Below are 17670 nucleotides of genomic sequence, written 5' to 3'. Positions count from 1 at the left end.
CAATTTGAATGACAGCATGTTGGCGGTATAATTATGTATGAAAAGCATTAACACAAACTCAAGCACCATGAGGCACAAGTGAAATTTGCCCCTGGAGAGCTTATGAAAGAGTGACAACAGGAGGTGCGTCGTGCCACTGTTTTTCAGAATAACAGAGTTTTGTTCCAGCGATGGTTGTTGCAGCACTCATGACTTTGCAACGGGGTATTTCTGATTTGTCTTGCCTTCCCACTCAACCAGGGAGCTTTGCTGTTTTTACACAAAATCAATTTTTCACTGTCTGCAGGATTGCATGGTTTAGCCATGCTATATGGTGGAGTATTATGCAACTTTGTGTTGTCAGAACATTAACAGCGGGGACTGCCTCTGCACATAACAGGAACACAGAAAACATAGAATTAGCTTTGTTCAGTGTTTTGTAGCTCCTGCATTACAAAGAAGCCGGTGTCACTTGAGTTACTGTTTCACTGCTACAGTTCGTTCTTGTAGAATAACTCACTGCTTGGTTGAAGTTTAAACGAAATACGTTTAAACAGGAATTAAAACTAACTCGCAGTGACACTGACTTTTAGCAACACAGATGGTCAGGTAGGCAGGAGCCTGTTGCAGTTTGGGTAAATCTCAAACCTCCACGATGTGATCAAGATAGCAACTTGTTTCCTGTGTTCTTCCTCTGCTATGGGAGGATAACTGACTATGTGTCTGCAGCACAAGCTACACCACTGGAAACAGTGTAATCAGGCCCAATATAAGAGAAGGGGTCATAATGGTTCTTCCCACAGGTGCATGAATGAGAAGGAGTTCAAAGGTTCAGGCTTTGCTGATAACAGCTGATAAGAAAAGCAGTCAAAATTCCTGCCCTCAGAGTGACAAATCCTCCATAAGGTTTTGGGGGATTAAGAACTCGACTAAAGTGCTCTCGGCTGATGGGAATATAGAGTACCGTCTGATGGCCCTACTTTCAATGCAATTACATTCACAAAGATGGAGAAATAGGAGGCTCTGAATAGGAGGAAATGGTACTGAGACTTTGAAGTTGTGTCAAGTCAGAATCAAATAGCAGCTGGGTTTATGTCTGACATCTACTCTCCTGTGATGAGATATACTTTTAAAGGTAATATTACACTGCTATTAATGGAAAGAACAAATTACTGTAATGTCTTTTCTTTGTCTCTTTCTTAAATTGAGAAATCTTGTTTATCTTGAGTTTAATGGATGCAACAGTTTAATGACATTTGAGTCATAATAGCCGCTAAAAGCAAAAAAAAAAAAAAAAAAATATATATATATATATATATATATACATATATATATATATATATATATATATATATATTATAATTATCTATTCATATTCAAAAAACATGAACAGTAAGTTTCATTTTACAAGAGCTGTAACTGATGATATTTTTCAATTAACTGTCTATTAACTACTATCTCCGCCAAGGAGGTTATGTTTGCACCGATGACCGTTGGTTGGTCTGTTGGTTTGTCAGCAGGATTACACAAAAACAGATTTCAACAAAACTTGGATGGGGGATGGGTCTCCCAGAGTAGACCCCCATTAACTTTTGGTGCAGATCCCAATAAAGGGGCAGATTCCAGAATTTTTCCTCACTTTCTTTAACACTGCAAGCTAAGACAGGGTTATCAGGGGATAATGCTTGGATCTTGATGAAAAATCAAGTGAAGTCAGGTGGCTGGTATCTATACGTGAGTACAAAAGGGTTCCCTTGGGCCTTGGTTGATGTATGCACTCTACCGAGTGCCATTCTAGTTTATAATTAATTAATTATTGTTGTCTGTAAAATGTCCCCAAAAATAATGAATAAAATCCCATTGCAACTTCCAAGAGCCCAAGGTTGCTTCCTAAAATGTCTTGTTTTTTCCTACCAACAGTCCAAAACCCAAAGGTTTTCAGTGTTCATTGACACATGACAGAGACTCCTCTCATTGGAGAGGCTGGAACATTGAAATATTTCAGGACTACCAGATGGGTACAGGGGGCTGTAGTGAGAGCGCAGCAGGACAGAGCCTTTTAGAGCTGACTCATAAATTTTACATTTCAACCTGGTTGGAGCAAGTCATGTGGAAATGTAAAGTGAGGCTTTTTAAAGAGGAGGAGACCACCGTGTGACTGAGCTAAATATCATCAAGAGAGCATCCAAGTGCCAACCACAGAACACTGACTCTTAAAGATGATATGCCTATCACCCAAGGAAATGTGGACTTGATGAAATGAACTCTCTTCTACTGCAGAAAAGCTCTGATAGATAGATTAGATTAGATTTTCTAAGAATGATGAGACATCTTCTGAATCTACACTGATATCACTGTAATGATGGTGATCTCTGCACAAGCTTCTTTTGTGCAGCCGCAGGCTGTACATTAGTATGACAGTACACTGGTACAGATCTGCATGTTGATATAGACTGACTGCACTGCCACACAACTCAAGGATATTTGAATTTCTGAGCTGTGCAGTATTCCCCTGCTACACAGCTCGCAGTCAGTGCAGATGTATGTAACAGATAAGGGCGAGGCTGAAGTAGATGAACTCAAATCGGGTTAAATGGACAGCTCGAGTCTGGAGAGTACAACTGCTTGTCTTCACAAGTGTGTCTAATAGGAAAGTCTGGACCCTCTAAGGACCTATTAGCTCTTGCCCATAGTGTACTACAGTAGGATGGCAGCAACTCTCAAAGCTCCCTGTGAGCTAATGAAACCGCAGGGATGCTGAAGGAGTCCAGCCTGTGAGAGTCTGAGTGTGTTTGACAAGAATAGAAAAAAGATGAATAACTGCGTAAATTGCCATGTCAGAAGAGAGCTGCAGTACCCTTGAAGGATATATGTGTGATTTATTGTAGATCCGATCGCTGTCAGTCATCAGCGGTCGTGAAAATGTTTTTATATCTTGCCATCAGAGGGACAGACTGACAGCAGATTGTTGATTCTAACAACACAAATTGACTGACACAGTCATGGTAAAACCTGCATGTGTGTGTCATACATGTGAAAACATATGTGAATGCAAAATACGTGGGGTTGGGATGCATGATATGGTAAAAAACAACATATTGACATTATTTTGACATAGCAATTGTGACATTATTCACGATTGATGGGAAAGATATTTTTTGCATCAGAATTTTCATTTTCACAAAAAAAAACCATTGAAATCATGATGATTTGACATTTGTTGGCATCCGTACCCGCTAAACATGGAACTTTACTTTTGCATCACTTTCCTGTAATGCAGCCTTTAAAAACAGGAAAAGAACACTTATGTCATATCACAATAAGACCATGATAGTCTCATATCACCATAAAATATAATATTGATATACTACCTGCCAGCCCTATATTTAAGGTAATTAAAGTCTGTATTAATAACATGCCTATTATAATAAGACGTGTTTACTCAGTTTCATATAAAAGCTCTATACAATTAGATTGCTTATGTTGGTCCATTCACACCAATAGCAAACAATGAGTACAGAAACTTTTAATACAAATAATATACACATGAATTGCTCTAGTAATGTAATTATTTGGTTGGTTAATCCAGTAGAGAAAAACAAAGCACTGTTTATTTTAATTAATTCTACTCAGAATGAGCTTTCCCGATCTACATGATGTGTCCACGCTGACAGGCTCAAAATCAAAAAGGCTCACACGGTGCACTCTGTATATTAATTATATCTAAACATCAGGACAAATGCATACACTATGTGAGCTACTGTCAAATAACTTCAAAGTAGTTTGAGTGGGAATTTTGGGAAAATGGGAGGAGGAGAGAATAAAGCCTGAGAGGGTGACAGAGAAATTGTGCATAAGACAAAAGTGCACAAAAACGAATGAGAAAATTGGAACAAAACAGCCACGGGGAGCACAAACTCCTGCTGCAATGTCCTTTCTATAATGGAGGATGGCAAAGTGCTGAGGCAGAACTTTTTCTCATCTAGTGCAAGAACAAGTGGCTCGGCGTGTCCCGCTGATTTAAAACGAGAACAGAGGACCACGGCCAAGAATCTACAGTAGAGCCCCCCCAACCTCCCCATGCCAAGTCCACAGCCTTATTTCACCACAAACACAAGTGGGCTTTCATCCCTAAGCAGATTTACTCCCTCTGAAAAGGCAACAGCATTAGAACAACACCCAGTAAGTCACCCACATCGCCCCGCTAATCTTGACTTGCATTGAAATGCTGCTAGAATGAGGGGTTAAGATTTATCTGCATGTGGGGGTCAGACTGTCGACATCAGCACTCGTCACCCTGAAGCCCAACTTTAAGAAAAAGAAGAAATTTTAAAATAAATGTTGACCTCTTCTATTTCAATACCAAATTAGAAGTGCATTAAAAATGACTCTGACTAACAATGTGATGACAATGCAGCTTCTGCAGACATGAAAACACTTCTGCTCCAGTTTCCCAGAAATAACCCCCTGCTAAAAAGTCACAGGTCAGATGAGTGACAGTCAACTTGTTTTGAGCATGAGATGTTGCTGCTGCTGACAAAAGGCCTCGACAGTTAATCATTAAAAAAAAGGAAAACTGAGAAAGGAAAGCAATTTAAGAATAATATGTGAGGTAGGTGGAGAATGTAATCTTGAGTGGATATTCTGATTTTGAGTATAGAGCGCTGTGAAAAGTTCATTTCAGCATAATTTTACTTGACAAGCTGTTCATTTGAGGTGACAGGCTGTTAAGCATTTTCTCTGCACCTCTATAGCTCCGTATGTAAATATGCACTTACCCCTGCATTTTTGCCAGACTGCATTTCACAGACACAGACGCTATTTTCCAAACACAGATGGTATGATGCTCAGATGATGTTCTGACTCACCCAATAAATCCATAAAGGGGGCTCATTTTGTCTGATATTTATACAAGGCTCTATCTTGAGGTCCGACCCAATCGCCAGAAAAAATGCTGGCAATGTATGTTTTCTGCAAACCACGGATATGTTGAAACTTTCCATTTCTCTGCGTTGCAACTTTACGTATCGTTCAGTTGAATTCAGGCAAAAAAAAACCACTTGGTCAGGGTTAGGAAAATATTGTGCTTTGGCTCAAAATTCTGTTCTGGTCTCAGCTGGAGATGTCTCAAGTGTCCATTTATTGTCACTACAAACAGCTGGAAATTATCCCAAGATCACTTAAAAATGTCCAGTGGTTTCACGTTTACAAATCTTGAAACATAGTCTCTGTGGTCGCTGACTTGGCCGCCATCTCTCCTGTAACTCCACCTCCATTCCCTCCACCTCCCGATCAACATGTAATGTGGATGTGATATGACACAAATTGTAGAAATGTCACTGTGGTGCACATTTGAACGGATCAGCTTTTTGCAGAAATCTTAACTGCCAACATTTTATTCCGGCAACCGGGCTGAGAGGTCAACAGAAATTCTCACACTTACTTAGTAGTGTCTCAATGCTGATGGTCCAGCATGCTACCCAACCCCCCAGCCAACTCCACCAGCACATGATCAAAAATATTCTGTTCACTACGGCCTTGCAGGAAAAAGGACATAAAACATAGTTGGCACTTCAGCCACATCAAGTCTTCCACCCAGACAGGGTGAGAAATTCCTTTCCTTTCGCATGAAGGACTTGAAAATAAATCAGAATACTGCTGTACATCAAAAGTCTGCACTCCTTATCACTCAGTGGTGAGTTGTGGTAAAAAGAAAGATTAAGCCATGCTCTGGCTTAGCAACTAAAATTAAGGCTAAGCTGAGCTAAACCTCACACTGCACTCAAGATAACCACCCTCCCCACCAAATTCTGCTTAATAAAAGTCATCGATGTTAATGGCAAGGAAAAGTCTTTTTAAGCTGAAGTTCCAGTACCAATAAAAGTACCTGCCACTGTGAACTGAAAGAGCCTTATAATCTTTAAAGAAGGGCCAGAGGAGAGAGGGGCAGGGCGTGAGATAAAGAAAACTCAACAACGTTCTTATTCCTATCCCTCCCTCATCTGCAATTCCTTTTAACAGGCTGGTTTCCCTCTTACAGAACTTGTTGTTTTACAGCTTTGTTGCCTCCTTCTCCTCCTCTCGATTTTCACCGAAGCCACAGGAATTGATTTGCAAATGTGCATTCAAAGTTAAATTGGCAGCAGTGAGGGAGGCAGGAGTGCTGGAGTGCTTTCTCTGCAGCCTCCTACTCTTTGACCCTGTGGGGACAACTAAATGAGGCACTTGCATGAGAATACAAAGTGGCAGCCATAAAGAGACAGCCTCCTTAATTGAGCCTGTGTTGATGCTAAGCATCTAAATGGGCAGGGTCAACTTTGCAAAAGGAAATTGGGTGTTTTTATCATGTCTCTCTTGGGGCCATGAAGGCACACATGAGGGGAGGCTGAAGCCGCTTCTTTTTGCCCTTCTTTCAGAGAAGGGGATCGTGGAAATTGTGAGTAAAAAGATCCAAACTCCCACAGCAGCTTAAATAAAAATGCCCTTTCCACTAACAACTGTGTTTCAAGCTCCCTCCGAGTGTGGCCTCTTGCACTGGCAAAGCAGCTGAAATGAGTTTTGGCTAGATGTTCAGGCAAGTTGACAAGGCAGAAGCAGCTTGCTGTAGATAGAGAGAAAACAGTGGCGTCCTTTTTGGTCCAACAGGAAAAGACAGTAAAATCTAAAAGACCATTTCTACACAAAACGTTGCTCATGTTAATAGATGACTGAGCAGCTTGGGAGTTGATTAAGCTTTGATTTAGTTCCAACTGCAGAAAAGAGTGCAGCAAAACATCTCTTTTCATGGACATTTCAGCTCATTCCCACTCCCAACTAATCAAATACGGCAGCCTGGTCAGCTGGGTCATACACAGGATGTTCCCCCAAGAGACAGGAGGAGTCCCATGTGTGGTCAAGGTGTCAAGTGACTTCTTATTAAGTAATTAAGATAACTTATATAAATTACATAATGTAAGTTACATGCCTGAACATAAGTAACATAGTTATTTTAACCCAAATCCTGATCTTTTCCTAAACCTAACCAAACCACAACTGTTTCACAACATTTATAAGTCATATGTCCTTAAAAGTGTTAACGTTAGTCAGCAAACTATATTTTGAAGGTCTGGCTAGATGTTGCATATTTGTCATTGCTTACTTACATATAACTAACACAGAGGCCTGCATGTGCAAAACTGATATTAGAGGAGTAGGTAAAGCATCATAGTTTGAAGCTCAAGGCCACTGACTAAGCTGCTCCACTGCAGCACATTCTGGTATAAATGGTCGAGTTTCGGCCTCTGTCGAACATCAGTAATGTGGAGGATGGTTCAGCTAAAATATTCTCATGTTTAAACAGAGGACTTGGAATGAAACTTAAAGAATCAACCTCAAGTAGTAGTCCAAAGGTCTTAAACACAACCAATCCAACATCCTTCAAGTTATCACAAATCCTGCCAAGAGTTGTCAGTTTGAGTTCCAGTAGCCTGCCAGTAACAAGCATTGATTTTCTCCACTTAGTCCACCGTGGGGTTTTTTGGATCGGGCTTTGAGAGACAAGAGAGCAGCAAATGTGTGTGTCGACTAGTCTCTTGCCCTTCACTCTGTTTTGATGTAAGTGTTCTATGTGATGAGACAAGAGGAAATAGAGGAGAAAATACTGCAGCAAGGCAGAGTAGATATATTGGCTGTAGTAAATCTGAAGAAATAAAACAGAAGAAAACCATGAAAAATGGAAACCAATTTAATCTGGCTTTGTCTCAAACAAGGCTATGATTTGTTATCTCTAATTATCAGTCCATTAGGGTTCACCAATGACAGCACAGCAGTGTATTTGCTCTCCTACACATGTTAGGGAGGAAATCCTCGTGGGGTCTCCAGGACGGACACACCACTGGTTGCGGGTGGCCTTACACGGCTGCAGGGAAATGCCATTGGTTTCCTGTCCCACAGCAGCATATTAGATCGGTGTCCACTTACACACACATACACACAGGCTGACTGCTATCTGCTCCTATCTGTCCAACCGCATACATCACACAAGTCACTGTGAGGGAGGAAAGGGTCGAGACGGGGACTTCCTGAGCTCCTGAGTCCTGAGTCCAAAAGAAAAACAATCAAGATACTGGGTGGGGGTTGTTTTAATTTTTGTATTAACTGATAGCAATGAGAGTAGACAACCTATATATCCGAGTTTACAAAGAGTCAAAGTCAGAGTGAGCCTGAGTTGAAGTTTTTCCATTCTTAAGTCAAACTTGAAAGAGGAGATGAGATTTCACCGGTTCTAAGTAAAATAAAGATGTGAAGGGGAGAAACTGGTCTGAGGGGGAAGTTAAAGAAGAGCATAAGATGGACTCAAATCCAGCTGCCTATCACTTTTCTAAATGCAATGAATGCCTTCGATTTTTGCGGTAAGTTGCACTTAAGAGACAACAAGTAGAGGAGCCACTCTAATTGCCTCGATAGCAAGTCACATTTCTTTAATAAGCATTTCCCTTCAGGACATCGTGCACAACCGCCATTCATTAAATAGAGCTGCTACACAGAAAAAATAGCCAAAGAGGCACTTTAACTTCGTCCTATCCCCGAGTCCCTTTTTGTGTACCAACACTCCCGTCACAAAATAACAGGAACCCAGCCACTGTCACTTTTCAAAAAGAGCTGTCCCCGTCAGTTCTGAAGCAAGCCATTAAATCATCGGCGGCGCCTGTCAAAATCCCTCCGCTACAGCATCACCTTGATACACCGCTGCCGAAAATGATCCATTATCAGTTGGCTCTTTCCCACGCTGAGCTTTCAAGTGCCAGACTCTCAAAAATATATCCAACCCTCTGACAAAGTCACGGCGGCGACAGCTGTAGCTATACCCATGGGCTTTCCTTTTGACTCTGTGCTACAAGCTGCACTCCGGAAAAAGTCTGTGGACAATAAAAACTGGGTAAACATGAAGATCTGACTGACTGCCTCGCCAGTCAGCCTCGGTGAAAACCATACACTGTTGTTAGACGGGTGGTCAGACACCAAAGACACAAAAGGACGGGCGTTGAGGACACTGCTGGAACATCGTCAAGATCATGCCATGTGTACACTCAGTTGTTCAGCTACACTAATTTTTAATTAACTAATCACTGTCCTAATTAAACAATTACAGAAGGGACGTCATTTCCACTGGGGATGGAGGGATGGAGGTTAGGTTTAGGTCTCTATCAGGGAAATTGTAGGTGATTCTTTGGTAAATACCTTAAAATGCAGCAATGTATGTGGCTCTTCTTGATTTAGTAAAATGACTGCAAGCTTGATTGCAAATTTTAATCATAATTTATTATTTGCTACATTCTATAAATTCACATAAATGAAGAAAATTGAATCTATATAACTTATATGAACTTGCTTTTTAGCTTATTCTGACAGCAAAACTTCCCCTTTAATTACAGGAGAGAGACTGCAGATAATACTTCCAACCTCACGTTGTGCCTGCAGAAGCTGTCAAACCCATTTATAATGTTTTGTAAGACTATAATGACTTTTAGAATGTGTTACTGTACGGCTACACCTGTGCGGAAATCCATCTGGTTGCACATCTGGGACTTACTGCATGGAGATTTACTATTTAATGACTGTGATGAATTATAGACCTTTAGAAGCCTCTAGTGGTGTATTTTAGTCCAATTCAGGCTAAAAGCTGGCCCATCATACTCCATAAAGCTTTAAATTATGTGAACAAAAACACAAATACATCCCCACATAACCAAAGGTTAAAACGGTGTGTAGGTCAGCACCCTTATGTGACATTATCTACGTATATCATGACACACACACCTTTTTCCTGAAGATTTACACAACATCACACACATACAAAGGCCTCTGTGAAAACACTGAAGACATTACAGATGCGTCCCATTTTTGTGGGCCAAGAGGATGCAGGGAGGGAAGATGTCTCTCTGGAGACGAAGTTGGCAGATTGTTGCAGTGACTGTGTGATGGGGACGGTTTGACACAATGTGTGAATTTATGCATGCCACCATTTTTTTTTTCCTGCTTTAATCCTTCGCCAGTCACAGTGAGGAAAATTCCTCCATTTGGAGAAAAATGTGATAAATCTTGATACTGTGAATGCAGCTCCAAACAACACCTATTCCACCTCTACTGTCGAATTAGTAGCTGTATTATCCCACAAAAACTGTCCCACAGGCTGCCCTGTGCCCTCTGACTGAGACTTCCACGTTGGTCTCACTCCACGTCTATTTCTGTATTATGACCAGCCATGGAGAGGTCGGCCCTCCTTAAACCACTGGAACTAATGTTGGGGGCCATCCATCTGTCTACAGCCTGAGGTGGGGAGCTCAGGCGGTATTGTATCGGGCCCCTCAGGCAGTCGCACTTGAGACCTCTAAGGAGAGGGGAGAGCTGACTTGTCCTGTCAGCACCCACGGCTAAATAGAGTTCCTGCTCAGTTTAGTCGCTTTTCTTTGATGGCCACTGGAGAAGTCTCTGTTGCCCCATTGTGACTGTTTATTTTGGCCCTGTGTGGTGGGAATGTGCAGGGTAGATATTAAGCACTACCATTAAGAGAGGGTTTGCAGATGGAGCTGTACCCTACGGTTACATTTGAAAAGTGAAAGTGACTGGGCATGTTTCTACAGTCGAATGCACAACTAACTATTAATAATGCATCATAAGGCATCGTCAAACTGTTGTGTAATGAAATTCTGTTATCATGTGTATATACATGAGTGGCTGCTCACTGTTAAGTTTACAGGAAATAGGCACCCAAGTTTTTTGAGTACTTATTTTTAAATTTAGCAAGCCAGTTTTTAAAAGGCCGTAAATAGATAACTAAGCGTCAAACGATAATTTCAGCGTGTGATTAATGCTGCCGATTCTGTGATGACAGTAGGAGGATGTTTGGTTCCCGGCCTGCCTTTGAGTGTTATTTTTCAGTCGTCATAAATTAGGATTCACTTGTACCTCAGTGATTTTCAGAAGATATAGCTCATTCTCTGTGTATCATACCAAAGCTTGCTGAGCTATTGACAGCCTAATTGATCTGTAAAGCACAGATGGGCAGGCAGGTGGGGGAGGGGGAAGATGCGCTCGCTGTGTGAGTACGTGTTTGTTCTCAAAATGACTACAAAGCTTTCTCTGTCTCCTGTTTTTTCTCTGCAGGAAAAAAAGCAGACATGTCGTCAATATGCCAATAGCAAAAACATGAGCTACTGTATGTTGCTGGAGTCATTCGCGGTTAAAGCGTTACAAGTCAGTCACATCACTGACTTGTAGACTTAAGTGTCACTAACAATGGCACTAGATGTGGTTTAACCCTTTGTAATGTGGATGATTAGTTTACAGGCTGCCAACTGATGACCTGAGAGTAAGATCAACACTGCAATACGTAATCAAACAAACTGGATATGGATCACAATTACTGAAGGGTTGGTGTATCTGAATTACAAAAACCATAATCATATTTATATCTTAATTACCTCTAGTGATACCTAGCTGCAGCCGCTGCTATCAGGTTTGATTTGATATGGATTTGCTCCTTTTCTTTGTCATTTACAACAGTAAATAGAGAGTCTATGGGTTTTGGAAAAAAGTAGATTTTTTTGAAATTTTATAGACTATCAATTATAAAAAGAATTGGCATATTAAATCAATAATGAAAATAGTTGTTGGTTGGACTATGTGTCCATGAATTGAGAAGGATTGTTTGTCCCCACCTCAAAACAGTGGAGTTGCAAGTAATCTGTTTCCAGGAAACTCAGTCCTGCTCACTGAGTGTATTCCACAGTAGAGCTGTAATGATAAGTCGATCAACATAAATGAATCAACAACTGTTACGATATTAAATTCATCATTTAAATAATGTTTCAAGCAAAAACATTCCCTGGTTCTAGCTTCTCAAACATGTCAATTTATGACATCAAACTTAATATCTTTTGGTTTTGGATTGCTGGTCAGATAAGACAAGCAATCTGAAGATGAGCTTCATCACTTCTTTGTGGCATTTTATAGACAAAACAATAAATTGTTTAATTGAGGAAAATAACAGACAAATGAATGAAAATAAGACACAGCCCTATTCCACACAACTTCCTGTCAACAGCTTTTGTTGGACCTTCTGGCAGCAGGGTCTGTTGATCATCCTGACTAATGTGGACACTGATGTAACCACCACAAATAAAATGTGCCTGTTACTCACAAGAAACTAACTCCACTGTATCCAAGAACCCTTAAATAGGACTAAATGACGTAACATCAGACATACTTAAAAACCATCTTCACAGCTAGATACCAGCATTAGTTAAACAGTCTATTTTTTGTATTTTGGGTGAACTGAACCTTTAACTGGTTGACACTTTTTTTTAGAAATAAAAAAGTACAAAAGATATTTATATCCCAGATTTAAAGAGACCATGCTGGTGTGTCACATATTCATTCCCAGTAAAACTATAAACTGTCCTTGACCAATCCATCACAGCCCTCAGCCTCCTCCACTGTGCGTCACTGAGGATGACAGCACGTCTTAAATGCACAACTGCCAGTATCCAGAGAAAGGACTTTGAACAATGACACGTCTTGATAATTGTGCTATTTCAGCCACATTCCCCCCACCACACTTCCCTCCCTGAAGGAAATGGAGTTGTATGCTCAGACTGTAATTACAGCGTGGGTATCTAGGTTTGGCTCGGGCTATTTGATCTGGTTACTGGTCAGTTTGGGGACATTCATGAGACAACAAGGCAGTGGCTCGCATGCCCTGCCTTCCAGTCACTTCAGTAAGAGCACGACAAACACATGGCCTGTTGACGGCCGTTGGGGAGTGCTGCTGGAGACTGCTGTGTTGACTGATGGTGACAGAGATGAGTGACAATGACAGGGCAGACTCCAGTGTCACCTTACTGACAAAACAGTCTGAAGACCAGATCCCTGAAATGTGACGCTGAGTCCACATGAAGGGGCCCGTCAGATATCAAAAGGAAAAGGGAGACGAGCAGCCAGTATGATCCTTAAGTTCTTCTTATCACATCGCATAAAGCTCATTTTATCATGAGCACTGTCCCAACATATCCATGCTGGTACTGATCTGAGGCTTACTCTCCCTTTAATCTAAAGCAGCTCTGAATAACAGTGTCACCATATGACACAAATGCGCATTTAAATGTAAATCTTAACAAATAAAAAAGGCTCGTGGCTAAAAACAGTACCGGCTTTTTATTAAAAGTCACTGTGTGTTTTGCTAAAGTGGAAATAAGTAGCTTTAATCCAGCCTTTGTAGTCCCAGAGGAGCATCTGGAGTCACTGAAGGAGCACTTTCACAGATGCTGAGTTCATATGCTCTGGGTTCATAGCCAATGTTTACAGCCTTGTAAAAGGGAGCCTCAGCAGTAGGTCCGGTCCCTGAGACACCACGCTGTCACAAACTATAACGTCCCACTTGCATAAAAAAAAAAGGCTTGTGTATAACACAGTCGGGGGTGTTTCCATGTAGAACACAAAGACACAGGTATGTTGACAGAGAGCCTGTAGCCTACCGGTTACACGTGTGTGATTGATGGAGGATCTGCAGATCCAGCATCAACTAAGCAGGTTTTCAACCTCCTAGAGGTGACTCACAAGTCTACAAGTGAGAGTCACACTCTGGCTCATGTGTCTGTAGTGATAGCTTTCTCTCCACATAGAGTCAGAGGGACAAGGATCAGAGCTACTGTTGAAAACAGTCAATAAATGAGCAATTTACCAACCTGGCCAATATCAGCTCTGGCAACAATTGGTCGATAAGTCGATCGAAAGAAAATTAATCTGCAACAATTTTGATAATCAGTTTCAGTCATTTTGAAGCAAAAATGTCAAACACTTACTGGTTCCAGCTGCTTAAATGTAAAGATTTGCTACTTTTCTTTGTTTTGGACTGTTGGTTGGACAAAGTTAGCAATTTGAAGACATCACTTTGAGCTCTGAGAAACTGCACGTTTCTTTAATGCCATTTTCTCACATTTATTCAGCTAATCAATTAATCATGAAAATAATTAGCCGACTAATTGATGACGAAAATAATCATTGGTTGTAGCCCTTCCCAAACTCAAGGAAGCTAAGCTTTGTACTACACAATCCATCGTCACTGCATGCATGATCTGTCTGCGCATATGGAAGCCAAGGACTCCACAATACCACACAGAGTGCAATCAGATGGAAATGGAAGAACAGTTTAACATTTAACATGCACCATCTGGTGAAAGCTTTTATAAGAAATGCATAGCAGTAAAAAGAAATCATACATTTTTCAGCATTCTTGTGCACAGCAGGAAATAAAACTCCCAGCCCAGCCACGCTCACTCACAGCACACTGTATCAGTGAATGGATTCTGACTGTATCATGCTGTTTCTGGTTCACAGATGCACTGTGCCCAGGACATGTCTTCAGCTAATGGGCCTAATAATAGAGATAAATGAGCAGGCCAGAATCATGACAAAGTAAGATTTCTGTGGGGAGCAGATGCTGGTGTGAATCCAAGGTCCCTTGGGCAAGACACACAGCAAAGCTGCATATGGGCTACTCCTATGTCTGCTGGTTTAAGTGGCCGTTTAAATGACATCATCCAGAAGGATTACTCACTTTTGCATATACGCTATAGATGCATTGTTCCTTAATCTGTTTTATATCATGGATCCATTTGAAATATTGAAAGACATCAAATAGAAACTTGATAAAAATTACAGGTAAAATGAATGTATTTTCAGTTTCCTCTGTGGGGCCCTCTTAGAGCCCTGAGGAGTGTGTGAGACCTAGTTTGGAAGCCACTGATATGAAGCATATAGGCTCCATCTGTGCAAACATAACCAGCAGCATGCCAATTTAAACTTACCATATGCCAAAGTTCTGAGTGCAAATAAAACCAATAGGGGGACCAAAGTGCGGCGGTACTCCATTATACAGTCAGGTTTTTCATAGGCTGGTCACAGTCCTCACAGTCTGTGAGAGACGGACAGGCTGTCCAGCAGCACTGATATATCCAAACGTGCGAATGATTTCCAGTCTATGGGATGAAATCTCCGCAAACAGCATCAAACTCCACAGGCAGCATCTCAGCCGCCGGAGAATTAGACTGAAAGTTCAAACATCCCGCACAGGAACTTTTCCTCTCGCTCCAAAAGTCTGCGTCTAATCCCGCCGGCAGTCCGTGAAAAGCAAGCCGCAGGTGATGAGAGGAGAGGCGGCTGTGAGTGGCAGGCAGCGCCCGGTCAGTCAGTCCGTCCCGTTCTCACATGAATATCAGTCAGGAGAAATACTCATACCGGCTTCCTCTGACACTGAATTAGTCCCAAAGTACACGAAGTCATCGCGCTGAGAGCAAAACTCCACTTTGTTAAACACAGAGCTCCATTTCTGCTTTCTCCGGCTGCTGTTTGTGTTCCCCTGCTCCGCTCTGCTCCGCTCCGCTACCAGGGATGACTTACTACAGGCTCCTCATCACACAGCACGGCACGGCCCGGCAGCCACAACACACTGCTGGAGACACCGCTGCAGTGGGAGCATTCATTTCCGGCCCCACTTTCAAAATAAAACTGTTATTGACCAACTAGTCGCAACGCTTGTGAATGATTTTGCATCAATGTAAATAAAAAGCTATACACGTTGAGAGGGCAATCTATGATAAAAAAATAAAAAAATAAATAAAAAAGTGTCTTTTTTCAGTCTCATGCATTGCCACAATAGAGCGTTTGAGGCAGAGTAGAAGAGTGGACCTAGTTCATGTGTTAAAATGATTTATTGCAAGATATGTTATAGTCTTCTTCCAGGATGTTATACATCTCCTTTTAATTTGTACATTTCCCAGAGACAACGGTTATATTGTGTTAATTATTTTTGTAATGTCTTTAATAGCCACATTCTCAGACTTAGTTTGTTAATAATGCATCTTTTATAAATCCAGTAAAGAATAAGGCTGTATGCCTCACTTAATGTAATACAGCAATACAGGGTAATAGTTTTAATAATATATTTTTTCCTTTCTTTTCTTTTCTTTTCTTTTCTTTTCTTTTCTTCTTGTCTTTTCTTTTTCTGCGCCACCGTCAACGATCGTTTATTGTTTCAGTTGTAAACTGTTATCCGACTGGGATTATATGTTGAAAGTACGCTCAGCGAGGTTCCGGTTTGCTCTTGGTTTATTATGTCTGACTTCACCATCCCAACACCTCTGTGTTAAAGGGCCAGCGCACTCAGTTACAGCCACTGACGGACAGTCCACAGACACACAGACTAAAACTGGTTGTGTGTGAAATGATCATTTACTTTCAAACATAAATATGAAAGTGTTAACAACAACAGGCTCAGGATTATTGAGAATGTCATTTAACTGAGAATAACATGTTTGACACAGTCAATTACCTACAGGTGCTTAGTATTCACGAACAGTCAATTAATACAATTATTATCCTCTGTTTAGGTCGGAGCAGATACTTGTATTTACAATAATGTCAAACATTAATATAACCTCCTTTTAATCAAGTGGACTATGTGTTGCTGTATCATTTTATTTTCCTTCGGTCAAATTTGTAAAACATTATTGTTAAGTGGGGTTCAGTGATCATCAGGTTATACTGGAGTAGCCTAAATGTTGTGTTAAAGGGTAAATTCACCCAAAAATATAAATTCAGCCATAATCTACCCACTCCATTGTTGATGGAAAGTCAGGTGGCATTTTGTAGATCACGAAACATTTCTGGAGCTTCACAGCAAACAGGTGTTGTAGCTGAAGAAGATGGGGACTTAAAAAACATTTGAAAAAAAAATGGCTCCATACTGCTCGTCCAGCATGATCCAGATCTCCAGAAGCCCAGACATCCCAAATTTATTGGAAAAGACGTTGTTTACACCCTTTTTAAGATGACATTTTCATTGTAGCCGTAAGCAGAAAATGTTAGCAGGCACCCAGTGGGTGCACAAGCCCTGCCGTGCTACAAGGGTGGAAAAAATTTCTTTTTAAATCAATTTGGGATCTCTGACTGCATGGCATCATTTCATGTTTTGTTTTGGGGTTTTTTGTTTTTTTTGTTGTTGTATTTTTTACATCTTAAAACAAGTCCCCATCTACTTCAGTCGTTTCGGACAATGTCAACAGAATTTCACTCATTAAACCCTTTATTCAACTTTCTATCAGCATGGGGTTAGTAGATGTTGACTGAATTTTCATTTTGGGGGAACGTATCTTTAATTGCTGAAAAGGTTTTTGTTTTTAGGAGGTAGCATCTTCCAGAGACATGGATGATGAGATGAAGCTAATACTAACATCAAAGGCTTTATTAACAACATTCTGCATCTTGGTTACTTACCTATTTTGGCATGAATATTGATTTTCTTCATTTTTTTTACAACATAATGTAGAAATTCTATTTTGCAGCTTAGCAAGGTTTCCAGGAGCTGTGAAAGGTATCTGAGGGCATCTGAGGCCCTTTATAATCCTACAGATTTTATTTGGATTAGATCCATTTAGAAAACAACCTTTTTTCATTGAGGTCACACAATTCAATGTGGTGCAAATGTCAACATTTATCTCAAAGCTGTTATCTAACCACAGAGGCAGAAATTATGTTGGCAGCAGTTTGAATCCAAATGCAAATTTGTCTTACATGTGAGAGACCTTTGATCGTGCCGACTGTGGTGCTATGTATACAAATCAGGCATTGGAAATGACTCAGGCACTATGAGAC

At 40.8% G+C, this 17670-nt stretch overlaps 1 protein-coding gene across 2 annotated transcripts in view; it reads right to left on the bottom strand.

The window, feature by feature from the left end:
- The window catches only part of robo3 (roundabout, axon guidance receptor, homolog 3), a 93767-nt gene extending 78323 nt beyond the window's left edge, over nt 1–15444 (bottom strand). For both annotated transcript variants that reach the window (XM_084373784.1, XM_084373785.1), the window contains exon 1: nt 14826–15444. In XM_084373784.1, coding sequence (XP_084229910.1) covers nt 14826–14889 — 64 coding nt within the window. In that variant the 5' untranslated portion in view covers nt 14890–15444. The remainder of the gene's footprint in view (nt 1–14825) is intronic.
- Nucleotides 15445–17670: the final 2226 nt, after the last annotated feature.

Source organism: Pagrus pagrus, assembly GCF_965226575.1.
Source record: "Pagrus pagrus genome assembly, chromosome: 14".
In the NCBI taxonomy this organism is placed as follows: domain Eukaryota; kingdom Metazoa; phylum Chordata; class Actinopteri; order Spariformes; family Sparidae; genus Pagrus; species Pagrus pagrus.
The sequence above is the reverse complement of the archived record's forward strand: the minus strand, read 5'-3'. Positions and strand labels throughout refer to the sequence as shown.